At 45.6% G+C, this 27,450-nt stretch overlaps 1 protein-coding gene across 1 annotated transcript in view; it reads right to left on the bottom strand.

The window, feature by feature from the left end:
- tok (tolkin) overlaps nt 1-27,450 on the bottom strand; it is an 897,857-nt gene that overhangs the window by 59,078 nt on the left and 811,329 nt on the right. The window contains exons 9-10 of the mRNA XM_070528278.1: nt 23,985-24,130; nt 23,124-23,319 (exon numbers count right to left, since the gene is read on the bottom strand). Of these exons, the coding sequence (XP_070384379.1) occupies nt 23,124-23,319; nt 23,985-24,130 (342 nt within the window). The remainder of the gene's footprint in view (nt 1-23,123; nt 23,320-23,984; nt 24,131-27,450) is intronic.

Raw genomic sequence — 27,450 nt, 5'->3', positions numbered from 1 at the left:
GGCATTCATACTTGGGCAGTAGTTTGTACGAAAGCCCAGGTGCAGTGGAAGGGACCGAGAGCCACACAAGCGCTCCGGGGAGGAACGTGGGCGCTGTTGTGTCCGGCGGCCCTTCAGAGCGGGGCATGCCACCCCAGCGACATGCACTTGTCACGCCTCATCACTCACTTTAAAGCAGCTCGCTTGAAGACAGCAACGTCATCTCTGCTGACCGTCACGAAGAGCCCATCAAGGCCGTTATGATCGGCCCTTCCGTCCGCGACAAAACTCCGGTCACGGATAAAGCACTTCACGGATAAAGCCGACAGCCTTGTCAAATGGGATGTTGAACGTCCACGCCGAAGATGAGGTCCGTGCAAGGCTACGATTCTTCACACCTGTCAGCCGCACAAATTCGCACGAGCACGCCGGAGACGGAGTCAGTGTTCTCCTGTTTGTGCCCAGTGATGTGCGTGTGTTCCGACAAAACTCCCGTCGGAGGGAAAGGGCAACAAACCTCTGGATTGGTGGGACCAGAGGTCATCGGCATCCTGACGCCGGATTGGGGGAAGAGGCTGAACAATGACGACGCAGGGCACAAAAAGCTGATCCAGATTGCTGTGAGGAGCAGAGGAGGGGGGACGCTCGAACATGCACTCGTACATGCAAAGACGCTACCATAGTGTGCGTTAGTTGGAGCCGTATTGTAAAACTCGACCACGTATTTTTTTTTATTATAATCCTTTTTTTCATTCTCTTAAACGTCGCTCGGAACCCTTTCTCCCAGAACCTGGCACGGCACCATCCATGGAAACTTTGTTGTCCGCACGGACCCCCGACTTCATAACAGCGCAGAAGTGGTGTCACCACGAACGCTTTTCTGGCGCTCTTGGTCATATGAATAAAAAGGCCCGCGGGAGATCGCGACACTCTTCGGCATGTCTGGCTGTGGCAGATATAGGCGTACAGTCAGATGCATCCAGCTTGAACGGAAGGATTATGTCGAGTGTGTGCGACGGGTGCCGGCCATACAGTAAGAAAAAAGGCGAACAGGCTGCGGTTCTCTGAGTGGCGGTATTGTAGACGTAGGTTGCGAAAAGAAGAATGACATTCCAATTTGTGGGGTCCGAGGCATAACGAGCATGTCGCCAAGCGTACGGCCTGTATCGCGTTCTGTATCCGCTGGGAGAGCGGCAGTTTCAGCTTATCGCGTGAAGTGGTCAACAGCCACGATGGCCCATTGGTTACCAGCAGATGTCAGGGGAAGCGGCACATACAACTCAATGTCGACCCTCCCGAGCGGCCGGGTAGGGCAAGGTAACGGCTGCAGACCGGCTGGCGAGAGGTGCGGTAAAGATTTCCGGCGCTGGCAAGCGGGGCACGAGCGAACGAACTTCTGAACGTAGCTGTACATCCCGAGCCAGCAGTACCACTGTCGAATGCGCTGGTAAGTTCCAGCGCATGCACCGGTATCTCGCATACTGCGAGGTTACAGGATTTTAAGCCTATTTGAATGTCGTAAACGTAGACGGAATAAAATAAATGGGCAGTGGCAATGAAGCCCGGAGTGTGGTTATCTTAACGATAAAAGTGTGCAGCTGAGCAGTTCTCCCTGGGGTACACTATTTTCCTGTATAAATGGACGTGACAATAGATTGCCGATTTTGACGCGGAAGGTACTATTGGACAAATAGCTTTCTATTAGGTTTAGCATATTGCCGCGGATGCCCATTCCCGACAGATCTCGCAAGATCCCGTAACGCCAAGTTGTGTCACACGCTTTTTCCATATCGAGAAATACCGATAAGAAAAACTGCTTATGTACAAATGCATCACGGACATTTCCCTCAATGCGCATAAGATGTTCAGTTGTGGACCGCCGTTCCCTCAAGCCACACTGATAGGCTCAAGCATATCGTTCAGTTCAAGGAAATGCATGAGCCGACGATTAATCATTTTTTTTTCAAAAAGCTAACACAGGCAATTTGTAAGAGCTATCGGGCGATAACTTGCCGCCAAGAAAGGGTCTTTACCCTGCTTCAAAACAGGGACCACAGTCGCTTCTTTCTATGTGGTTGGCAGGTATTCGGCAGCCCAAATAGTGTTGAAAAGTGCGAGTAATATAACTTTTGTATAGGTGTGTAGGTTTTTGATCATGATACATGACTCTGTCCCGTCTCAGTGCAGAGCTCCTGCATGGGATCAAGGCTGTTCATGACTCGGCAATACTGAAAGGCCAGTTATAGGTTTCGTTCTGTCTAAATCTACGTACGACTGGCTTACGTTCTTCTAATTGTTTGTATTTAAGGAAGAATTCAGAATAATGGATTGAGCTTCACACACGCTCAAAGTGCTCCACAAGAGAGTCTGCCTGGTCTTGCATGGTATTCCCTTGGTCGTTCACCAGAGGCAACGGGTGGATTTGTTGCCCTTTTAGCTTTCTTAAGCCATTTCACACTTTCGCCTCCTGCGTGTATGAATTAATACCTCAGAGGAACCTCACGCAGCTTTCTCTCTTTGCCTGTCGCCGTGTCCGCCTTCCCTGTGATCTAATTTTCGAAAATTGAATTCGGTTTTTTGCATTTGGCAATCTGCTCAATACGCCTCATGCCTTATTCTGCCTCTTTCGCGCCTCTCTGCAGTCTTCGTTCCACCAGAGGACACATCATGTAAGTGAACCGCCGTTCGTTTGCGGGATAAACTGTTCGGCTATATCAATAATAAAAGCGGTAAAATGTAGAACATCATCTATGCTAAAATGGTTTATAACATCTCGTGGTAGATAAGTTGATTACTTAAAATGTGCCTAGTCCGCCGATGCTAATTTCCAGCGAGGAATATGCGGATGGTTTTCATCCAGAGTTACCAAATTTAAAGTTACAGCAAAGTGGTCACTTCCATAAAGTTTATTGACGACGTTCCAATCGAGATGAGGCAGAAGAGAAGAAGAGCCAATTGCTAGATATATGGATGAATAACTGTTGTGCTGGACGCTGTAATAGCTCGGCTCCATCGTATCAAACAGGCAGGCACTATAAAGGTCAGAAGAAAATTTTCAATGAATCAACCTCTGGCGTCGCATCACGAGGCTCCCTGCATCGCATTGTGCGCATTAAAATCGCCCACGAGTATGTAGAGGTCCAGAAGCAGATCAGTGAGGTTACAGAAACCGCTTTTTCTGAGATGATAGTTAGGGGTTATGTATACAGAACATGCAGTGACCAGTTTATTAAAGAGGATTGCCCGAACTAACACTGATTCAAGGGGCGTCTGAAGGGCGACGTGTTGAGAAACTAAAGACTTGCTGGTAACTATGGCTACACCACCGGAGGCGTTAGCCTTATCACGGTCTTTTCGGAAGATGGTGTAATTGCGAAGAAAGTTTGTGTTTGTAGGCTTCAGATGTGTCTCTTGAACGCACAGCAACTTTGGTTTATATTTGTGTATGATTTCTCTAATATTGTCAAGGTTATCAAGAAGTCAACAAACATGTCATTGTAGTATTTGTGTCGCCATTATGGCAACTTTGTTTTGTGATGTGTGTTTAAGAGACGCTGTGTTTGGCTTGAAGGCCTCAACACGTTAGACGAGACCTTTGACGCCACCTGGCCGGAGGTCGATGGCCCCTCCTGCTGTGGTGGCGGAGCAGCGCTAGCTGCAACCGCCGGGGGGGGGGGGGATGTAGGTAGATGGCGTGACTGCCGGCTCAAGGCTGTTTGACATGCTGCGACTGGAACGATGAAAATCGGTGCAGTCGCGCGCGTCGCTATGCGATTTTTAGAGGGCTCATTTCACATGATTGCGATCTCAACAATGCGACTGGTGCGGCTCCCAGGGTTGCTTACTGCCAGGTTTCATGGCACACGCTGCATAATTATTTTATTGTAATGAATAAAACGGTTACATTATAATATTATGAACTTTTCTTGATTAGGCGCAAATAATACGCACGTTTAGTAATTTAAAAACGTTTTAATTAAGGTTTGTTTTATAGTGCGCAACAGCGGTTTTTCAAGTTCAGTGCGACATGCAGGTGTTTCAGCGCTGTCTTGTCTCATATGCCTTCTATGACCATTTCGTTCTGCCTGTGCTACAACAATCTACAAGATGACCTATCGACAAGTTCATATAGCTACCCTCACCGCATATGCAGTATTGGGAATTCGACTGCCCCGAAGCCGTCGTGTCAGCCTAACAGGATCCTCGTGCTACCCATGCTTGCCGTCATCTTCTGGAGAAATGATGTATGTATATTGCTCGTGTTTGCGCATATGCGGTGCCTGCTCCTAGCCATATTCTTGTGCCAAACGCAACAAGAAGCACCAACCCGAACGCCCGCGTGTGCCCCTGAACGAAGCCTCAAACGATCAGTGTGATTACGACGTGGAATGAAAACTGTGTTGTGAAATTCAACCTTAGCGCTAGCCTGGTTCGTCCATCGCCGTGCGTGTGCTGTGAATGTATATATGTGAGTCCTCTCGGAATATTTCGAAAGGCGCAAAAGCTGACGCATCAAATGTTTCGAGCAGTTACCGTCACTTTTGTAGAAACCTGTACGTTGTAACATAGCATACTAAAATACACGCTTCTCGTCCACTTTGTTGTCCTGTGTCTCGCGCGGTAGTATACTCTGAACTTCTAACAAGAAGACCATATCAATACGCGCTATCCATAATGCAGGATCGTAGGCTCACGGCAGGCGCACTTGCCATTTTGTGGAAATAAATATTACTATATTATTAATGTTTTTATATATTATAGCTTCTCCACTGTAATTTATAGCAATCATCCTGATTTCTTAAGATGGTCATGCATTTAACCTGTATTAGATCAACATTGTTACGACATGCTTATGGGAGTCACTTCAAATTAGATTGCTCAGCCAGAGAAAGTACAAATGAAAGTCTCAATGTTTATTCCAATTTGGTATTCCTAAACAGATTATATTGGCAGAACTTTATGCCTGCTTGCATATCCTGCAAGTCAATGTTCGGAGCTGGAAAAACTGATTCCTTTTCTTGCTGTCGAAAGGCTGCTTCAATGTCGATAGCAAGCTATAATTATTAATTTCGAAAGTGTTAAGCAATGACTATATCTCTAAGCTTATCAATGCATATTTGTTCCAGGAACACAATTAAGTTTTCTTTGTCCCTCTCATTGACAGCCATGCAATGAAACTGTTCACTTTCATAAGTATCAGGATGCAAACATTCTGGAGTTTGTCCTGAGCATTTGTCTGCATCCTTTAGTGTAGATGTCTGTACCAAGTTCTGGTGTTGCAATCGCAGTGATACACGCACATTTTTATACTGCAACAAACGAATTTATCGGACTTTGTTTTCAAATCTACAATGTGACCATGTAGGAACTACCACATTAATAAGCAAAAAACAAATGCAGATTCAATGTACGTATTGGAGTCTATTCGAAGTGAAAATTTTTTCAAGTGGTCAATTAAATGCTGTTAAAGTAACTGCGATGTATAAAATTTGTCTTATTTTCAACACTCCAACATGTCATCTTTTGCAAGGTTTGCTTATACACCGCATAGATCACAACCTTAATGTCATGTAATGTTTATGCACTACACTGTTCACAACCCGTACCGAAATGCAAACGGCCGTTAATGTAGATGTACACTGAGAGACGTCAACATAGTAACGTTTGTTGAGCAAGGAATGGTGCGAGGTGTATGCAGATGAATGAATGACATATGCTTATGTACTTGTTTATTCATACACCTCGCAGGCTGCAAGGTTGGAGTATCAGGTGAGGGGGAATAAAAAAGTTGTTACAAAAGGAAGAAGGGCACAACATTAAGAAAAAACTAACAAAAAAGCAGCACCAATACAATGCACCAACTAGCCGAACGCGTTTTACTGGCGCAACATTATACAATACATAACAAATAATAACAAAAAATTACTGCCCATGCACTCTGTACAGATGGTAAACCAGCGAAGCTGAAATATGCGGCCCCGGTGTTTACCACTGGGTTCATTCCGACGGTCCATTCAAGGCTTTCTATATTATTGGTTGTCTGTGTTTCTTGATGAGGTTACGCACACGTTTGGCTTGGGTTTATCACATTGTTTATTTGGAATGCCACACATCGCGCATCGCAAGGTCACCATCATGGAAAGTGCAATGAGTGGTTCATTGTGTCAATCCAGCGAGCCTATCAAAGTCTTTCTGAATTATGTTACGCATTTGTGTTTTGTAATGGGTTAATCATAGTATTTATGACTTAGTTATGCACTGTAGTTATCAAGTGACACACCGGGGCTGCACATTTCATTTAATTAAATACAGAGACACATTTTTGAACCTATTGGGAAGTCGGAGAGAGACTGCTGCACGTGCGCTCTGCTACGAGAGAGAAACGACGTCGCTATCGGTGTAGCCAATGGCTCACCACACCTCTGCCGCGAGATAATTATGACATCATGATCGTATCTTAACACCGTCCCACTCTGTGTCCCCTCCTTGCAATTATGCGTAGATAAACGTATATGTTTTAAATGCATAAGCATTTCTATGTCTACTCTACAAGAAATTTCTCCGTCCATCATGTAAGACGAATAATGGCTCAAACCCCCCTAAACAATGGCTCATACCCCTACACTAGGGTTTTTGTGATCGGACCACGAGTGTTTTGCCTTGGCATATACAGCTTCAATGTAAAAAGAATGAACACATTTCTGCTAGAGACCAAGACGATCATGAAGCGTACTAAGAAATGAAAGTTTATTGAACATGCCGAGTAAATGCTGGTTGACAAACGATACATCGAAGTTGCAGTAAAAGAAGAAGCAAAAACTGATGTCTGTCCATACAGATCCCAACAGGAGACGCATCCATCTCTGAAAGTGTAACAGTGTCCATGCTGACACGAGATTCTCCCAGTGTCTTTGCATCTACAGCTTCCATAATTTCTCTAGGCCATCGATCTCCACAGAATGCTAGCTTCTTCCTCTACAATGCACGCTCAGATGACCAGAGTGCATAGTAGAGGAAGGAGCTAGCATTCTGTGCAGATCGGCTGCCTAGAGAAAAAATGGAAGCTGTAGATCTAAAAATGCTGGGAGAATCTTGTCAGCATGGGCTCCATTAGAAATGGACGTATTTCCTGTCAGGACACACACATTAATTTTTGCCACTTTCTCCGTTTTGTACATGTTCGGTTTATTGCTTGTCAGCCAGCATTTACTTGGTGCGTACCTTAACCTCTTGGTTGTTAGATCATCTCGGCTTTCTTGTTCGTCCTATGAGTTCTCTGGTGCCGTTTGCAGCCAGGCTATTCTTTATTTCTTTTTAGACTGCAACAAGTCACTTTAATGGCCCTTATGATGCTTCCGTGTACCTTATAAAATCTTTTACTTGGCCTATGTAGCAAGAATCCATAGTCTAAAGTAGTAAGAACAGGGTACGCTAACTTCTAATTAAACTGTTTATTGTGAAAATGCAGTGATTTATAAGGGTTACCACAAAGTAGTACAGCAGTGAAACCTGATAAAAAATGGTGCTTGATGAAACCAAACATAAAAACGGTAAAGGGAGAAAATACATAAAGATATACAAGTCCAGGGAAAAAAAAAACATTGTGATCCCCAAATGCGCATGTGGCTACCTTCCAAGAAACTTTTTTTTTCCTATGCCATAGAACTGCAAGTGTGTGCTTGCATAAGCAAGCTGTCAGTGTGTCTATTGGAATAAGAACAGTCTTTCTTGAAAGGTTCTGGCATGCAGGATTGGCAATTGTAATGATTTTTTTTCCTGCGCTTGGAATTTTTTTCTATTTTGTTTCTGTAGCACATTTATTTATGTTTGGCTGCATCAAGCACCAATTTGTACCTAGCCTTCAATGATGTCTTTCTTTTCTTCTGGTAATTTGTATAACTCGCCACATTTTGCAGTGAACCTTAGTTGAAAGTTACCCTTCATTCATCTCTAGTGTCATCCTGTTGATACCGCTTCATGCTATGCACCCTTGCAACATTAGTGTATGTGTGTGTGTGTGTGTGTGCGTGCATGCGCACGCATGGATTCGGATGTGAAATCAGGCCCGTAGGCGGAGGTATGATTCTCCTCCTGTGTAGCCTCATGAATTCATTAACTGTAGTGCAACAGAAATGCGATGGACAGGAACGAAGTGAACACACACAGCGCTTCGTTCTTGTCTGTTGTCTATCTGTTGCACTTTAGTTAATAATGAATACACACAAACTCATCTAGTTTTCAGTTGTTATGTCAGGCTTATAAGCCCGCTTGTGTCCTGGAATATCTGCATGGCTATGTATCCTGTAATTTAATTTCTGGCCATGTGCTGGCAAGTCGCGTGTTAATCTCCTGATTTTCCTGACAATCTTGTGTGATGTGCCGGCCCAGACAGTTTCTGGTGAATCCATGCAGGGTGTTGTGCAGGGTGTAATCTGCATTACAAGTGCTGCTTTGATTGCTTTCAGTTCAGCTTTTCTAGGTGTAGGATGACCTGGAATGGTACTCACTTATATGGGGTTTAGTTTTATGTAGTGTCATACTACTGTTACAGTGCTATTGCCAGATCAGTGTACTATATGTGCCTGATATTTGCTTGCATCTTCATGATTTGCAACCTCCTCTGTGCGTTTGGAAGTTGCATATAGTGCCCTGGCCTAATTGTTCACCCCCATAATGCGCCGCCTAGGCCTGTTGTGTTTCAAGTTCAGGTGCTCCCGAGGTTGTTTCTGAAGGCCGGGATAGTCATCCTTGCATCTCATATGATAGCTGGCATATTATCTGGGGACCAGGTTCTGAGCTCTTGAGGCAAAGAATTTGTGCTGCAGGCTGCAACTCTACTCTGTCTAGGTGCTTGTTGTGTTGCTCTTTCTTATAAAGGCCTTCAAGCATGGTAAAGTTGGAAAGACCTGTTATTACCCGATGCCTGTATTCGACGAGTTGTCGTTTTTTGCGCTGCTGGTAATTCATACCGTACAATACCTTGGACACAAGCACAGCATCTGCGATTTTGCGTAGTATCCACTCGCCCATCCACCATGATTTCAAGATTATTCTTTTCACCAGGTGTAGAATTTGCGTCCAGGCATGGCATAATTGTTTCACCCACGAGCTGGCTCTGTCGTCATGGTCTTGCACTGGCTGAGGATTTGTGAATGTTGACTTGCGGGTAGGTCTGTCCAGCTATGTGAAGCACAATGTGCAATATGGGGTAGTTCTTGATTCTAGTCTTTTTTCCGACGTCGATGTAAGCTGACTTATCAGAAAGCGAGAGGCCAGACTGGCCAATAAAGTCAGCAGTGTTGTCGAGGGCTTGTTGCATCATTCTTGATTTCTGCATAAGATAGCTTTCCCATAGACTGTAATACACCATAGGCTGTAGTGTTTCTTGTAGTATGCCCGTGTTGTTGGTGTGTGTGGGCTAAATGTACCTCCAACTCTCACCTGGAATTTTCTGTCTTTCAGAAAGTTACTGTTTAAATGCTCTACCAGAAATGTTTTTGCTCATCGTTCCTCTTATTGGAGTAGCATGAGCTACTGCTGTTAAAAGCCTCTTCACTCTCTTCATTATTTCATAAGCGGTATCACACCATGTCCTGCAATAATGTTTCTGCTGCTTATGGCCCACTCATATCTGCCAGAAGGGACAATTCTTGAAAAAGGTTTTCTTTGTGCTGTGTGTGCGACGTAGTATGAGCATTCATGTCTTGACCTTTACACATATGTAGAACCAGCTTACTGACAGAGTACTTGCTTATACCTAATTATGCTTATTTGTGCAGTGCTGTTGAACAATACATATTGATGCAATGAATGTTTATACACTCGAATTATCACGAAAGTTGGTTGTTTTAGAATGCTGCCCTTTGCTTTCGATTGGTGTTAGATTTTGCATAAGCATGCCCCCCTATGCAATAGTACTTGGAAGTTTAAGGGTTCAATAAAAGGTGATGAACTAAATATAAGTGCAAGAGCTTTTTTTTACCTATGACTCTCATCAAAATGCGACTTTCATGGCTGGCAATTCAACCCCTCGCTTTGTGTTAGCAGCAGAATGCTATAGCCACAGTGGTAGGTGAATAAATTGAAGAACAATATTTTTGTCCATAGATGTTTTTTTCTTTCCTGTATGTAAGTAAAATTTCGAATAAGTTTGTCATTGCAAGAAAAGCAGTCTGTGGTCCTCTATTGAATGAACCACATATATTGTATAGCTGAAATGCAGAAATTTGTTCTAAAACCCCTGGGTGAAATGTTCTTGCAAGTAGCATAGTATTTCAGTACTTATAAAGATAATAATCACACTAGACATCGTTATATGGGTTTACACACTAATATATGTGATCACAAACTTATTAGAAACATGTAAAGCATGAATGTCTCTGCACACTTAATCAGCTGTGAACGTGCAAGAACTGCTTCTACTTAAAGGATTCAGTTTCACAGGAAGGGATGCAACTGACTGATTTCACTGCACAGTTTTGATTTACTTTTCTTTAACGTGTCGTTTTCTACTGTTTTATCCTCAAGGACAGGCTGTTTGCCTGCTTTTCGCATTGTTACAGAAGTTTTACATACCTGTGCAGAAGGGTACGTTGTCACTGTGCAACTATAGCAAGCGAGTAATTTACTTAATTTACTAGCTGTAGAGTTAATTACCTTTCAAAGCAAATGTCAATACCGGTGCAGCAAGGATTCAAAGTCCGCAACATATTCAATGTTTATTGTTTTCTGTGCAGGAAAAAAGAATTCTCCAGAGAGGAGGTGCAACTTAACGTGCATTTAATATTCGAAAAAGAACTAACGAGGCTGTTTATTGAAGCTACGGATTTAATGCGATCGTAGAAAATTCATTACGATAGCCTACACCTTTGGTCTGTCAAATTTATTAAGTGCGGTAAGACAACCTTTCAAGACGCATCGGGAAATTCACGCTTGAAAACCGACAAGAAAATGCGATGGTACCGCGTTCAGCACAACGTTGAAACTTCGGGTATTTTGCTGTCATGTAATTTGCCCTTGCCGAGGTTGAAATTAGCTAAGCTGCTCCGCGCGCGTGATTTTTGTATGCTAATCAGCAAAAGAAAATTTTGAAGACCCAAAAGGGCATGTCGTCTCGTGACAACTCGCAAAGGTGTACGAAGCAAACGTGAAAATGCACTTCATTTGCTGCGTAGCGTGTCATCGCATGCGTAGAAATGGGAGGATAAAATCTGCCGTATAATTCTTTTATTTTCCCTTGGCGTACGTACCGAATTCGGTAATCCACGTCTCCGTGCATCGCACTTGTTGAAGGAGACGCAGTTTTCCAAAGCAAACCGGCGAAATAGCTCTTCGCGCAATTTCGACGGAAAGTTGCAGCGATCGCTGCGACGGTGTGACTGCGCACCAACCAGTTGGTCGCAGCCGAAAATCGGGAGGTCGGCACTGCGACTGCGATTTTCGTCGCAAACGGCGGAAATCGCATCATGTGAATCAGGCTTCACTGCGTGTGGGCCGGACAGTTGCCCGAAGCCGTTGTGCTGCTGCCCCCTGGCGCATCTGATCGGCAAAGCTGTTATTGGGAAGGTATGACACCCACCTGCGCGCCTCCTTGAATGAGGTATTTTCTTTCACTTCGGTAATAACATTTTATTTTCTTTTTTTTTCCATGACGGGCACAACCGCGAGTATGTGGCATATTCGCCATCACAGTTCACGCAGTGTGGAGCACTTTTGCAAGTTTCAGAGGCATGATCACCGGCACTACTTTTAGCACGTGTCTGTTGGCCTCGGCAATTCTGGGAACTGTGGCCGAAACGCTGGCATTTGAAGCATCGAAGGGGGTTTGGGACATAAGGTCTGACACGTAGCTTTGCATAGCCTGCCTCGGTTGTCTCGGGCAGGATGCTTGAGCCAAAAGTATTAGATGCTTTGTTTTGATCTCTTTGCTATCATGCCTTAGCATAATTCGCTTAGCATTGCTCACATTCTGCTCACTCCAACTTTCCAACAATTCAGCTTCGGTCAGCTCCATTATGTCATCATCAGTACACCACGGCCGGTGTTCATAGTTCGGTACGAAGATATTGTCACTGGGATTTCCATGAACGTAACTAGGTTAGCAAGCTTTTCATGCTGTTTTGCATCGCGGAGTTCCAAAACGAGATCTCCACTAGCCATTTTCGATGCCTTGTAGCCTGCGCCAAATGCTTTGGTGAGACATTTCGGCATTAAGATGAAATTATTCTCATAGCCTTTTCAGGTTTGTCAGGATGGATAACGTGTAATCGGGGGAAGCTTTGTAATCTGTTGCCAACAATTTTAAATACATTTTCGGTGCGCCCTCGTTTCTGAAGGCAATCAGGGAGTGGGGGGAAAGAGCTAGCCATTAGTATTATGGAGGTTTTGGCAGCAATGCCAGCCGCCCACTATGGAGCCCAACAAGGGGACCTGACGAGATTTGTGTTTAAGCAAGGCCTGGCAACGCCAGCTGTACACAGGCACTATAACCTAATCTGCTGTAAATAAGGTTGGCTATCCCACACAAGGTTAACCTTTGCTGCCTGGAAGCTTGGAAGTAAAACGAAGTGAAGACAGGAAAGAGAAAGTGAGAAAGACGAAGTTTGGAGGGAGAGACAGACAGAAAAAGGCAACTACCGATTTCTCCCAGGTGCGTCAGTCCAGGGGTGCCGCCTACGTGAAGCTGAGGCCAAAGGGGTGTGTTGCCTCCGCCGAGGGACCTTAAAGGTACTAACACTTAGCATCGGCTCAACCCCCAGGATCCCCTTTTCCCCCGACACGGTTAAACGCGGGAGGGTGCAACCCTCATGAGCTCGGGTACATGTTGTCGCAATCACCAAACGGCTGCTGACGCAGAGGCCCTTGCGGTGTGCGTGTGTGCGTGTGTACGCGTGTGCATGCGTGCGTGCGTGTGCGTGTGTGCAAGGCTGTCTTTGTTTCAGATAGAAAAGTATTATCTTCCAGATATATAAGCCAAAAGCGCAGTATCCTTTCAAGTACGCTATGGCCGAAACACGCACGAAACGGCCACCTTTGACCGACAAGTATTTAGCGCGAGAGTTGAGAAAGATCACATTGGATTCATACCCTGGCAGCTAATTCACACTTTAGAGAATTATATTGGTACGGAAACACCACCACTTCACCATTGGAGCCACTTCTATGGGTTCTAACATTCGATCGCCGCGAGTGAAAAATTGAGTCATCGTGTTTCCTACTGCACAGGGCCCATGTTCCCAAAATCGTTTTTACGCTAGAAGTTTTCGTAAGGACATATTCCTTAGCTTACTGAGGTAAGCTCCATCGCGTGAATCACATTGAACGCCATTTGCTACGATTCAATCGTGCACATTATTTCGTCGAAACACGCACGAAACGGCCACCTTTGACCGACAAGTATTTAGCGCGAGAGTTGAGAAAGAACACGTTGGATTCATACCCTGGCAGCTAATTCACACTTTAGAGAATTATATTGGTACGGAAACACCACCACTTCACCGTTGGAGCCACTTCTATGGGTTCTAACATTCGATCGCCGCGAGTGAAAAATTGAGTCATCGTGTTTCCTACTGCACAGGGCCCATGTTCCCAAAATCGTTTTTACGCTAGAAGTTTTCGTAAGGACATACTCCTTAGCTTACTGAGGTAAGCTCCATCGCGTGAATCACATTGAACGCCATTTGCTACGATTCAATCGTGCACATTATTTCGTCGACGCGCATCGCTGAACATAAAAGGAGCGATTAGGAGGCTTCATTGGGCGATGGAATAGAGCTTGTTCACTGAAGAAATGTTGACGGACAAGGAGCACTACAACTACTGATGGATGGAGGAGCATGAAGGTTTGGAGAGGTGCTGCATTGGACACGCCCACATGCGATTAAGCGAGCTTGCGATGACAACGAGTGAGAAGGGAAAACTACACGCATGAAGGGGCGGCCATTTCGACGATGAAGACCAGCGACACCCCGTTTAAAGAGAGAGAGAGAAAAAAATGGAGGACGCTTAAGCTTCGCCTTTAATAGTGGAACGCGATAGCATTAAAAGATCCGACTGCTTCTCACGCTTCCTGGCAACTGCAGCTCATATAACCATAACGTTTACCGGTAGATGCTCGCGGTGAACGCTACGCACGAAGGCGCGCTTTCTGGTAGAAACGCGGCCTCTTACGTGGGTCGGGATGCGACAGAGGCGAGCGCCATCTGGAAGTGTTTCGATGGGAAACAAAAGGAGCAAAGGGACGGCCGGGACAAGAGAAATACGAAGTTAGGATAACTACGAGGTTCGGTCTGGCCTTTTCCTAGACAAAACGCCTCCGAGACGTACACATCCACGCCGACGACACTCTTGACCCACGCAACCATTTCGTCTGCTTTAAATTCATCGGCTTTTTCCAGCCCTCTCCCATCCCCCCCTTTTTTTTTCAATGGAGGGGAAGTAAAAGCGAAGGCGAGACAGGGATGGCATTGTTCCTTGGTATATAGAAGAGCGCTCCGCTGATCTATCAAATTGATAGCCTTCGCATATTAGGGTATATGTGATCGCTATACAAGGCGAGGCAGCAAATAATCTAGGCCACGAATTCACGAAGCAAGACAACCACGGCGAACAATAAGTAATTCTACCGGCAGCGCTGGCCAGCGAACCGCGAAGAACTATAGATAAGAATTAAGGGTTAGATTTAGTAAAAAGACTTAGTGGCACTCAGCCACAGTGCTAGAAATCTATTCACATAAACAGTATTGTGGGTAATGAAGAAAAAAGCGCCTTTGGAAGCAACTATAAGAAAACGGCAATGATGAACTTGTTTCTTTCTTTTTTCGCTTTCTTTTTCTTTATTTCCTTCTTTCTCCTTGAACTTTCTGCAAAAGCCGCGGTGCCTTTTATGAAAAGCTCTCTGCCCTATGTGCAACACAGACGTCAAATGCGGGATCTACTGTTCTCTGTCGCAATTGGCGCTTTTGAATTCCCCTGCTACACAACCTGGCGGCGAGCAGCGGTCGTACGTATGAAATCACTACGTAAAGCGTTCGGATATTGAATGACCGGTAACACAAGGGGGCATCGGTGCGAGAAACCTTGCCCTTCTTTAAATTACCGTTGTTCGCGCAATTCTCGGTTGCTTTAGTATACAGTGTTCTCATTTTTTATTTTTCTATTTCAAACACTTAAAAGAAAGTACGAACTTTACTCGAATTACGTGACTATAAAGATGAATTACCTGCATAGGCGGACATCCTTTGCTCGAACAGTCAGTGCACTTCATATCGTAATTAACCCAATTACATTAATTAAGGTCTTTCGGCCCACATTTCCGAATGGCCGTGTGGGTCGAAGTAACTGGCTTGAACTATTATCCTTTCAATGTACCCCATTATAGGTGCGCAGCACCACGAAACGCGGCTCTCCGTCCAATCCTTCTGCGAAGTGTGGCGTAAAATGCACCCGACGTCGTCGCATTTTTTTCTTCTCGCGAGCTGCTTCCGGTTCGCAATTTATGCGACTCGGGAATGAATGCATGGTCACTTCAGGAGCAGGGGAGATACAGACCAGCTTATGGCGGTGATATGATGACTTCTTTTACGCCGTCCAACTATGTCACAGGGAGGGTCGCACCGCTAGCCACGCTTCGTGGTGTCGCGTGCTTATTAATCAGGTGCGCTGAACGAGTAGTTTGACGGAAATTTTTTCTTAGCTACAGGGAAATTCTGAAATATAAAAACACGGAACTACACTGTTATGGTGATTCCCTTGAAGGTTCCATTATAAGCTTGTGAGTAAAGTTAGTGATGCGTTATAGGACGCAATTAGTTTATTTATTAAATATTTAGTTGTTTGGCTACTCTCGCAAATTATGTCCTCGTAGGCAGATAATTCATCTCCAGTAACGTCATTGGTGGTAAATTTCCTAGAGTAAAAAAAAAGCACTCAAAATAAAAAAAGAGAGAAAAAGCACTGTATAAGCAACTTTGGGCAACCATTTAGCAGGGCTAATGCGCGCAGCGAGAATTTCGTGATAGACACGTTTATTATCATTTCTTTTTATTTTGTCTTTAAGAGGTCTTAAACACCACATAAACGCCTTTATATATAACGCCATATAACTCATTTAAAAGTGCTCTGCTCAGCTACCCTCCCGACATAGACGAATAAACCAACACGCTTAGTGTTCAAGTTCTGCTTTAATTCTTTATGCGCCTGCTTTAAATACGCGCGACTACGGTCCCACGTTGCTAACGCGATTTCTGTCTCCAGCAATCAGCTGCCTTGCGCAGACAGGCCGCCGAGTGCGCACCGCGTCGGGCCAGTTCATTCGAGCGGCGAAATGGCGACAGCAAGGATTATTACGCTTTATGACGGCGCAAATAATTACGCACTGGCGCATGCCGTTACGGCGGTTGACCACGGATATCAATTACGGGCTGCGCGTACAGACGGCGCCACAACGCGTAGCTAGGCGACGTATAGCGCACCGCGAAATTGTGCACCGAGCTCGCGCTTTTTCGGACCAGTGACAACGTATGCAAGGTCACAGCTAATCGAATCACTTACAAAGCTAAGCTAGCGCCGTCGAACTAAAGTTCGCGTGGCTCAGCACAGCTGAGCAATTACCGCCGGAACGTACGTGCCACAGACAAGAATGCGGCGGTGGAGTGCGCGCCATCGTTGGCTGTGCAAGAGACGGGATGAGTTGGTAACGCGGCCGCTAGCAGGTTCGCACAAAACACCGCTCGAAATAACCTGATGGCTTCCATTTGACCCGGGCATTCAACAGAAGTGAACAGTCTCAAACAGATACAATCGGGAGCTTTTGATGGTTCGTTAGTTCGGCTGTGTGTTTCGTTTTTTTTTTCTTTTTCACAATGAAGAAAAAAAAGTCAGTAGGTGGGGTTTCTCTAAGCTGAACGCTGGATACTACACCTTAACATGATTTGCGTATTCAGATGTCTTGGAGGTGAGACGCTCCTATCCCCCAGGACCCGAATTCACAAATGTCTTCCTTCGTATAAGTGCATTTGGCCATCGACCAGTCGCCTTCGCCAATGATATGTCCGGCATCTGGATTGGCTGAAATGTTCTTTTACGAACAAATATAACGAAGGAGCTTTCCATTAATACGGAAACCAGTTTCTGTTATGCTCTGCTTTAAATGAGTTGTTTTGGAGGGACTGACTTCGCAAATACCCGAGATGCCCCACTTATCTCGCTTGTACAGAAAATATAGAAAGAAGAAATAAAAAATAAAAATGAGAAATAAAAATAAGAAATAAGAAATAAAGAAATAAAAATAAAGATAAAGGAGAATGCCAACAGCACACGCAAGAGGTGAAAGATAAGGCGACACATATTTCTGATAACGACGTTTCACATGACGCGTAAGTCAGCCACTGAAAACTTCGTGACTGGCTATCCATCAAGTGTTCGTTGTATGTAATTTGACCCACGAGAAATAAAATTGTTTGAAGAAGGCTGACATGGCGGTTTCCGACTAATCATGCAATCTTATACAGTATAGCCACATGAGCAGGACAAATACGCAAACGTTTCATACATATACAAGCAATAGAACAAAGCAATGGTGCTGAATAAGATAGAAATAAAGATGTCCTCACGCAAAAGGATGAACAGTTGGGCGAGTTGGTACGGTAAAACAGTATTCGTTTTTATGACTTCCCTACCTTCCAATATGTTTATGTGTTGACTTTTTAGACGATGTCATGTATCTTACAACGAAAACGACGTGCGCACTAAGAAAGAGACAGACGAAAGGAAATGGCGTGGAAAGAGTGTCGTTTTCGTTGTAAGAAGCATGCCCCAACGACAAGTGTTATTATGTCATCTTTGTGCTCTATGGTTTTTGCAATCATTTATAGACGTTGAGTTTTACCGAACCATCTGTGTATACATGTTGCCGGAATCTCTATACGTTGTGAATGTGTTCCAAAGTTGTTTGTTTCAAAGCTTGCAACGGCGCTACATCTTTCCTTCTGATCCCTGGAATTGTAAATTGCACTTGCGGCCGGTGCAGACACCCCAATGGGTCTGATAATCGCGTGAGAGGCGTAAATTCTAATGGCAAGTAGGACTGATGTCTTACAACACTCTTGGCAAACGTTGAATGCAGCCTCTTTGCTGGCAAGCAAGCAAGACGGTGTGAGGGAATCCGAGTCAGGTGTCGGATGTGTGCTCTCAGGACATCTGTATCTATATAGGCTGTCAAAAGAGCGCCTCCGGCAATGGCCACTGTCGCAATCGATGACGTAGTTTTGGGGAGACCGAGACAAGTTCTGAGTGCTTGTGCTTGGACACTCTGTAGTTTGCGGATATTTGTAATGCAAGTATTTCCTAGTACAGGTAAGCTGTACCGCAGGAAGTTCAAAAACAATGCTTTATATAGTTGCAACATTGATGGTACTGTTGCGCCCCAGGACTTCCCGCCGAAAAATGCAAGAAGGTCCACGATGGCGGCCAAACGCTTTGTCATGTACGAGACGTGCGGGCTCCAAGACAAGTCCCTGTCAATGATGACGCCAAGAAAGCTGTGCGTTCGTCTGTATTGTACAGTTTGTATCATCGACACATGTATCATCCGCAAAGCATACGGGCCATCGCTTTGCGAGTAAAAGCAACGAGCACACATTTCTCAGGGGAAAGCTCCAGGGCTTGCCTTCTTAGGTATGCTGACACGACCGTTCAAGCCTTATGAAGTCGTGCGCGGGCTTGTAGACGTGTCACTCCTGACGCCCATATGCAAATGTCGTCTGCATATGCAGAGAGCTGAACGGTTTGCGTTAACGAATCGGCGAAACCAACGAGCACCAGGTTGAACAGGGTCGGGCTGAGTACTCCACCTTGCGGTACACCACGACTGGTATAGCTAGACGTCATTGGTCCGTCTTCAGTCAAAATAAAGAAAGATCTTCCATTCAAATAGCTGCGTATCCAGCGAAAGGACCAGTCTTTGCAGCTTCTAAGGCCTGACTGCAGCAGCTCAGCTGCTGCAGTCATCATCCCGGCAAAATCTGAAGAAATCAAATTAAGAACTTCATGTGTGACCACATCGACGGGTGCTGAACTTGCGGCACTACGTGCTGCACTTGGTTTCATTAATCAGGAACCACACAACAATGGATAGTCTTTAGTGACTCCAAGGCAGCCCTTCAGTGAATACAAAGCCCAATGCGCCACGGACCCAATAAACAACTGGCCTCAGAAATTCGACACATGTATCATCGCAGCCATGACTAGGAACACAACATAATCTTTCAATGGCTTCCAGGACATTGCAGCATCAGCGGGAATGACCACGCCAACAAAGCTACCCGATCTGCACATGAAAGTGGCCAACGTGTCTTGATTCCGCTTTCGCGAACAGACGCTGCGGCTGGGCTGCGAATGATGCCCCGCGAATGTAGTTTGCCTCTGTGGGACTCGAACACTTTCACCATGTGTCGTTTGCGTTCGTTGTCTCCGGACATACGGATGCACCTACCACCTGGGTTACCACAACGTGAACGGACCATGCTGTACCGTCTGTGGCTAGGCGTTGCATTTGCGAACTCCTAGGCTTTCCTTATTGGAACGGTCAACAGCCCCACGTGCGCCACATGCAACATCGATGAGACGCTCACACAAATTATCTGTGTCTGCCCGCGATATAGTGCCCAGGACAAGTGTTATGCAGAGCACTGAACCAGTTGGACAATCGTCCACTATCCGAACTCAAAGCTTTAGGTCAGTACTCCCACCGAACATTCACGCTAAAGGCCTTACTCGCGTTATTAATTCCTGCGGTCTGCGGGGCTTCACGATAGACTGCAAGAACGCCGCCCCCTACCGCTCTGTTGTGTACGCAGTTTGTTCGTGCTAGTCTCTATTTTTCTCTATCTCCCCCTTCCCCTCTTTTTCTCTTCTTATCTCCTTTCACCCTCCCCCCGTGCAAGGTAGCGAACCGGAACTGCCTCTGGTTAACCTCCCTGCCTTTCTATGCATCCTTTTCTTTCTCTCTCTCTCTCTCTCTCTCTTATATGCGTTGATCGCTTCAATGAAGATTTAGTTGAGAGTTACTGCTCGTCCTGTCTTCTTCTAGTCTTAGTCTGCGTCACTTCGCGATAGAAACCAATTATATACGTCTTCATGGTTATACTTGTTTACTTGTGTTCTTACGAAAGGTTTCTTAACAGGCATTACAATTTGCCAAAATAATTTTACATACTCGAACGTTTAGCTAAAGAGTGCGAAATGAACGTCAAATAGCCTAGGGGTTTCTAGAAGGCGTTTTTCTATTGAGAAATGTCAGTGGTCGAGCTAGTAAATACGGCACATCCAGATAATCTGTGTCGTGGTCTCACCTTGTTGCGCATGGCGACATTTGCCGCTAAGCATCCAAGCTTAGCGGTGAATACTTTTGCTCTTGCGCCGCTCCCTCGCGTTTGCACGCACATATTCTTTCCTTTATTCTTCTTTTTTGCTTTATATTTCAATCTCGTTCCCAACTCTGTCGCTTAACATGTATGCAGCCCGAACACTAACATGAATAATCTGCAAGGACTGACTTTTGGCCTCATTGGTACAGCATATTTTCTGGCACATAGCGGAGAAACTTTAGGTGAGATGGACAAGTAAAGGGCACTCGTGTGTGTCTCTTCTCTTGTCAGTCTTGTTTAAGTTTCTGCGCTAAGCGCTAGGAAAAAATGAATAAACTCTCTCTCTCTCTTTCTCTCTCCATTTGGTTACTCTCTTTGTCGTATATAGTTGGGTGAGTAAGAACAAATCCGGCAGAAACCATCGCAGGATGACTGTCGACGTTAATGCAATTAGCATTGAAGTATTGTAGCGAAACATCGTATTGCCACTGCAGAAACGCGTCATGTATGAGGCACATACTGCAGCTGGGATCCTTTCTCGTGCTTCCCTCTGGACATGCTGCGCCATCTAGCGCGGCCGCCCCGAAGGCCGTGCGTGACGCGTCCCGCCCAGCAGCGAAAATATCTCAAAGGATATTTTTTTTTCAACTGAAGAGCAGTATTTGCCCAGTGACCCAAGTTGGCATGAAATAGGTTCGTTGAAGAGCGACACATACACCGTGACACAAGTTGGTCCAGCAGTTGGCCCTGAAGCCGGCTCCCTCAGTTCAGCAGCCCGACGCTCCACCCATTATACTATGGACTACCCAGTCGCCCAAGTCGGCGTGAAAGAAGCTAGATATGCACGGACATGGATAAGTACCAGAAAGTGCGTCAAGTGGCTAAATAATTCTGATCGCTCTTTAAAATACCTCATGCAACTTCGTCAACAACTGCGGAACTAGATATGCACGGACATGCAGACATGCAGAAGCTAGATATGCACGGACATGGATAGGTACCAGAAAGTGCGTCAAGTGGTTAAATCATTCTGATCGCTCTTTCCAATACTTCATGCAACTTCGTCAACAACTGCGGAACTAGCAGCGATTAATGTTGCACTGAAATACCTGCAAGAGGAGTTAATTACATCGAAGGTTGTCGTCTTTACGGACTCCGGCACTGGCCTTAGCAGGTTACAACGCAGGGAGCTTGATTGTCCACTTGTGCGCAGCATTACTGACTCCTCGAGCTAAATTACATCACGTAGGCTATCTCTCGTTGCTCAATGCATACCTTCACACGTAGGAATCGCCGGAAATGAAGATGCTGAGCGGCTCGCTTCAAGTTGCGCTCGTAACAACTGTGACTGCCCAGAAATTTTGTGCAAGCTTGATGACGCTCGTCTGCTGATTCGTCGCCACCTACTCAAGTAGCATCCAGATCAACGCGTCGCAAATGGAACTTTCCCGCCCCGTGTTCATGGTCGAGGATTGCCTCGTCGCGCTAGAGCACAATTGCTCAAGCTGAGGGTTGGTTGCGTGAACGTGCACGAACGTTTATACAGACAAGCGCGTGTGGCAAGTCCATTGTGTACATCTTGTGGCTGCTACGAGACACTTCAGCACCATATATTTGAGTGTCCCGCTTTCAGTGCGCAGCGCATGTCACTAGTGAGAAACTATCATCTCCTTGAGCTGCTGTGTGCGACACTCGAGGAATGTTTACACCCCAGTGGTTGTGCTTCTAAACGTGATCAGGCCCATTGCACCCTACTAACCTTTCTAGAGTTAACTAACTTAGGTTCACGTTTGTAGCGTGAACATTCAACATTCTGTAGTAGCGTGACCTTCAATGACCGGCCCTACTGTGTGTGTGTGTGCCTAACGCTTCTTCCTTCAAAGATGGGAGGTGGCGGATTCAAACACCTTGTAGTGCATATTGTGAACCGACTACTGGTGAAACGGTGATTGCGTGCAGCTGTACTTGGCGTCCCATCGTGGAGAGCACAATTAGCCGCATAGCGAACTAGTCATGGATGTGGTCGATAATTGTGGAGGCTGTTCGACGCGGCGTCACTTTAATTCCGGCTGCAGAGTCGAAACTCGGCAGAACAACGTGCGTAGTGTACTGTGTTCTACGTTAGCCTTTAGATTTGACCTGTTGCTCTTCCTTTCCTTTTTCATCTTTCCTCCCCTCCTTCCTATCTTCCATTACTGTGTTGCTGTCACCTCCTTTCAGAAGAGTAGGCAGGCGTCGTGCCCCTTCCGGTGGCAGTTGCCAGCCTGCTCTTCGCTTTCCCTTTCCTGTTAACTGTGTATATGTTAAATAATAATCGCTCTAAAATAGGGAGAAAGGCCGGGTTCGCTGAGCATATTATACACAGCAGATATTTGACATTGACTATAATACTTTGTTTTCTCACTGACGTCAAAATTGTCCAGTTGGTATCTATTGTTCCTGTTAAATAATCCTAAAGGCCTTTTGAAGCCATATCGCGGCCAATAATAATTCAGCTCACACAAGAACAATCCGAGTGTTACTGACATTCTGCACTGCTTTCATCCTCACAATGACGAAGGCGACAATACGAAGACGTTGATGAATTTTCCGTTCTGCGAAGTTGAATGGGCCCGCATGTGGTGAAGGTTGCAGTGCCGAGAGAGAGAAAAGATGAAAGGCAGAGAAGTTATCAAGAGTAACTGTGTTGTTGGCTACGCTGCACTGGGGGAAGGGTAAAGTGTAGAGAAGGTGACGAGAAAAGTGCCAAAGCAGCCACACAGCCTAATGAGAACCCACCTTTCATGAATGTGGCCGAGAAGCCGGCCTTGTTGACGGATCCATCGGAGACGAACTTGACGAGCATACGGTTGGTGGTGGAACGCAGGTCATCGGGCGTCCGGTAGCCGCAGAACTTGCCCAGCAGCTGGCTGCTCGCATCATGGCCGTCGCGGACCTCCAGGTAGTCGTACACACAGCTGTCGTGATTCTCCACCTGCGCAAGAGGCCGTGAATACTCTTATTCCTTTCTTCCTGACCGCGGTCAGTGGGAGTTTAAGACGCACTAGTTCGGCACTTCAACAAAACACGATACATTTCCAGTATCGTTTGTAGCCAATTTTTGGGAGCTACTAAAGCCTTGGCGCCCCCTCTCCTTGAGTACCAGTAGTGGCACTTCATTCCAAGGTGAGCAAAAAATGACACAGGTACGCACGGGTAGTCTTTGCGTGTGCATGCACTGTTGCAAATGCGTGATTACATAGCGATACATTTTAGCAGTTTGTTACATTTCATAAGCTTTTTTCCCAGCCAGGTAACGGTTTTGAGCAACTAATAAAGTAAGCGTGGCAGTGAGACAGTGCCGCGGTGCCGGTTAAAACATTTCACCGCTATGTAACGCGACATTGACATCGAGGCACTGAACTTTCAAGTAGCTAGCAGATTTGCGCGCTTACAAAGGATCAAGAAACAGATTGGTATCTGGTAGTCAGCTGTGATCACTGATGCTCTTCTGGTACCTGTACCACAAGAACATCTTAGTGCAGAACTTATCGTCAGCTTTTGTCACAATCGATGTGGCCTGAGCCCTTGCGACTCAAGCTGCAGGCGGTGGGAGGACAACGCTGCATCTGCATGCAGTGGTTATGGCGAGAAACTCACCTCGAAGGACTGGAACTTGAGCGCCACCTGGTAGTCTTCCGGCACGGTTATCTTCCAGACGCACTCCTTGTTCGGCCGGTAGTCATCCGGGTAGTTGGGGCTCTGAAGGACGCCCTCCTCCATGACCACGTCGCCGCCGCACACCGCTGTATCGAAGAAGCAAGAGCTAGGTGTATTCTACGTACCTCGCACTCTGCACTCCTTCGCGCGAGGATGCACCTCACTGAAGTCAAAATTACGCTTACTGCCACGCGTTGAGAGCTGTTTTCCTGATGATAAATGAGTTCAGACGTTAAAGATGGCAGATAGTTAGTCAAAGTGCCGAGATGAACTAAATGACCTTTTTTTCACCGTCTTTATGACAGTTTTGGCTGCGGAAGCTGTTATAGCTACAACGAAGTCGGTAACACTATTATTTTGCCTAGTAACAGCACTAACCGTGTCGCTTATTGAAATGACAGCTGCTACGCACACAATGTAATGAAATCTGCGCCCAGTGTCATATGAAGCCGAGGTCAACGCGCGACAATTTGTTATTGTTGGCCGCAGAGCGAGTACTTTGCTCCACTTTCCGCGTGCCACTACCTTATCATGTTGCTCAATCCACGATCGTCGTTACGTTGATCTCTCTATGCCGGGAAACCACAATGGCGCCAAGTTGATGTTTGTGTATCGAGAAACTGAAACGACTAAGTAGAATTCCAACTTTATGGTCAATTATTGGTAGTGTAATTTCTAATATAGTCTAAACAGGAGAAGGGAAGGGATGACTGAATTTATGATGTCCCTGCTGGAATAAAAAAAAAGGAGAAGCTGTCCTTCACCGATATGCTTGAGTGTTCCAACATTACGTGCCCGGAAGAAAACTGATGAAAACTAGTAAAAAAAATTGCGGATCACACGCGGCTGAGGTAATCGATTTAAGCAAAGCTTTGTATTCTGATTGCATTGGTTGACGATAATTAGCGATGATGTTGGCGGCGAACGTGTAATTTCTTCTGCGTTTAGTCGAATACGAGAGTGTTGAGTTGATGTTAAACGTTACCTAGTCTGCACCATTGCTGTTTGTCTGCATAGTGCACAAAACACACAGAGAGACGTGTTTGCTTGGGGCGTTGTTGTGCGTCACTGTCCATAATCTCTGAGAGTTGAGCATTGTCATTGCCTCACATGGCACATCACATCGTGATAGAAGCGTTCAACTTTAATTGACCGATGGGTTATACTTAATTCAATTATTTATTATAAAATTGTATGTATACAGTGTATGCATACAGTCGCGCTGTGTACCACGTTTCGCTGGGTAGCGAACACGCTCCTGTTCCGCGCGACAGCAGCAGTGGCGGTGAACGGACACTCGTCTAATCAAGGATTTTCTACTGTCGTTACAGTGCGCAGTCGTCGCATCGTGTTGAAATTATCAGCAGCCCGGAACTCCACTACGCCGCACACTGCACGCGTGCACATTGGATTTCGAGCTCACCAAGGCCCGCCCCACCTACCGATCCTGCTGCTGGTGTCTGCTCACCGCAGATAGCCACGTCACGACAACGGAAGTGAAAGGCGCCACCGTCGTCTACAAATACGGGCGTCACTGAAATGACCTCCTCATTTGGCAGCAGCAGTGGCGGCGAACGGACACTCGTCTAATCGAGGATTTTCTACTGTTGTTACAGGTTGGTGTTTGCCGTCCCTGTTTTAGTTAGCCGACTAAGGATAGTCTGCCACTGCTGCTGCCTGTTGTTCTAGTCTATCCTGTTCCTGTCTATATTGTTCACTTGTTACCGCATCACTTGAACCAACCCTCCTCGAGTACGCCCGTCAGAATGTCTAATTCTGTTTGTGATGAATGTGATGTGACCATTAAGGTAAATGATGACTATCTGCTTTGCTGCGAATGCTCGGGAGATTTTCACATCAGTCATAATTGTTCGGGAGTAACAAAGAAAAAATTTCGGTCCAATGATGTTGAATTAGGAAGTCCTGGTGCTGCCCTTCGTGCCGCAGTAGTAAGGCCAGCTCCGCCGTTTGTAAGGGGCAGGATGCCTCGATCGCCACCATGCTCCTGGAAATTAACAAAAAACTTGATGACCTGCTCCCACTCAAGCAAACTGTTAGTGAAATCGAGGCATCAGTAAAGCTGCTACCGGAGAAGTACGATGATGTCCTTGTGAACCTTGCCAAGCATGATGGCGAAATAAAGACGCTCGCTGCCAAAGTGACTAAAATTGAGGCATCGTGCGCAAGCATTGAAGTGCAGGCCTTCCGTGCCGCGGTTAACGACCTGGAATATCATAGTCGAAAGCTTAACCTCGAAATTCATGGCATCAAGCAAAACAATAACGAATCTCTCATGGACAAGCTAAACGTCATAGCCTCTAAACTGGAACTAGCTCCCCTAACTGAGGAAACTGTATCCGCCATCCATAGACTAAAATCAAGAAACACGACCCCGGGCATAATCATTCGCTTTACTCGCCAGTCAACAAAGGACAAATGGCTTGCCAAAAAGAAACTGCTTCCAGTTATCGTGCCTGATGCATTCATGCAGGAAAATCTGACGACACAGGATCGAATACTTCTGAAGACGGCGAAGGAATGGGCACGTGTCAATAATTTCCGCTTTGCATGGTACCGTAATGGCAAAGTCCTCGTGAGGAAAGAAGAGGGTCAGAATGCTTGCCTAATAAAGTGCGGGGCAGACCTTGATAAGCTGGTCTTTTAGGTCCAAGTAACAACACACTTTTTTTTTCTTTCATATCATAATGGCATCCTTATGTGAACCTTATGTTTTTCCTTCCGAATTAAAGGCGTTCATAGGACCTGGGCACAAAGGATCAGTTTGTTGTATTCATGTAAACTGTCAGTCGGCGAGAAACAAGACAGCTGAACTTGACGCCATGTTTAGCAGCCTGGATCTGGAGTTTGATTTTTTTATTATGCTGTCAGAAACTTGGTGCAACCAGAGCTCGTTTCGCTGGCAGCTCCCAAACTATGATTAGTTTATTCGATCCAGAACTGCTTCACGTGGCGGTGGTGTCTGCATGCTTGTGCGAAACTGCCTCAACGTGAAGTGTGTTGAGGAATTTTCCTGTGTCACTAATGATTATGAAGTTCTGTCAATCCTTCACGCGCGTACAATTTACTCTGTTTTTTATCGTCCACCAAATGGAAATTCCGACTGTTTTTTGCTCTTTCTTCAAAGGCTTCTTGAACACACTTCCGATTTCCAGTACAATATCATCATTGGTGGTGACTTTAATATAGATCTTTGTGTTAACACTGTCCTGAGGCGTGATTTTGAGCTATTGTTGCACTCTTTTGCTTGCCGTAATGTCATACGTTCTCCTACTAGAGTCGCTTCTGATGCTTCAACATGCTTTGATTTGTTCATCACGAATTGCGGTCAGGCTGATATCAAATCTGGTGTTCTTTCATATCACATCGGCGACCACATGCCAATTTT

Source organism: Dermacentor albipictus, unplaced genomic scaffold (assembly GCF_038994185.2).
Source record: "Dermacentor albipictus isolate Rhodes 1998 colony unplaced genomic scaffold, USDA_Dalb.pri_finalv2 scaffold_11, whole genome shotgun sequence".
NCBI lineage: Eukaryota > Metazoa > Arthropoda > Arachnida > Ixodida > Ixodidae > Dermacentor > Dermacentor albipictus.
The sequence above is the reverse complement of the archived record's forward strand: the minus strand, read 5'-3'. Positions and strand labels throughout refer to the sequence as shown.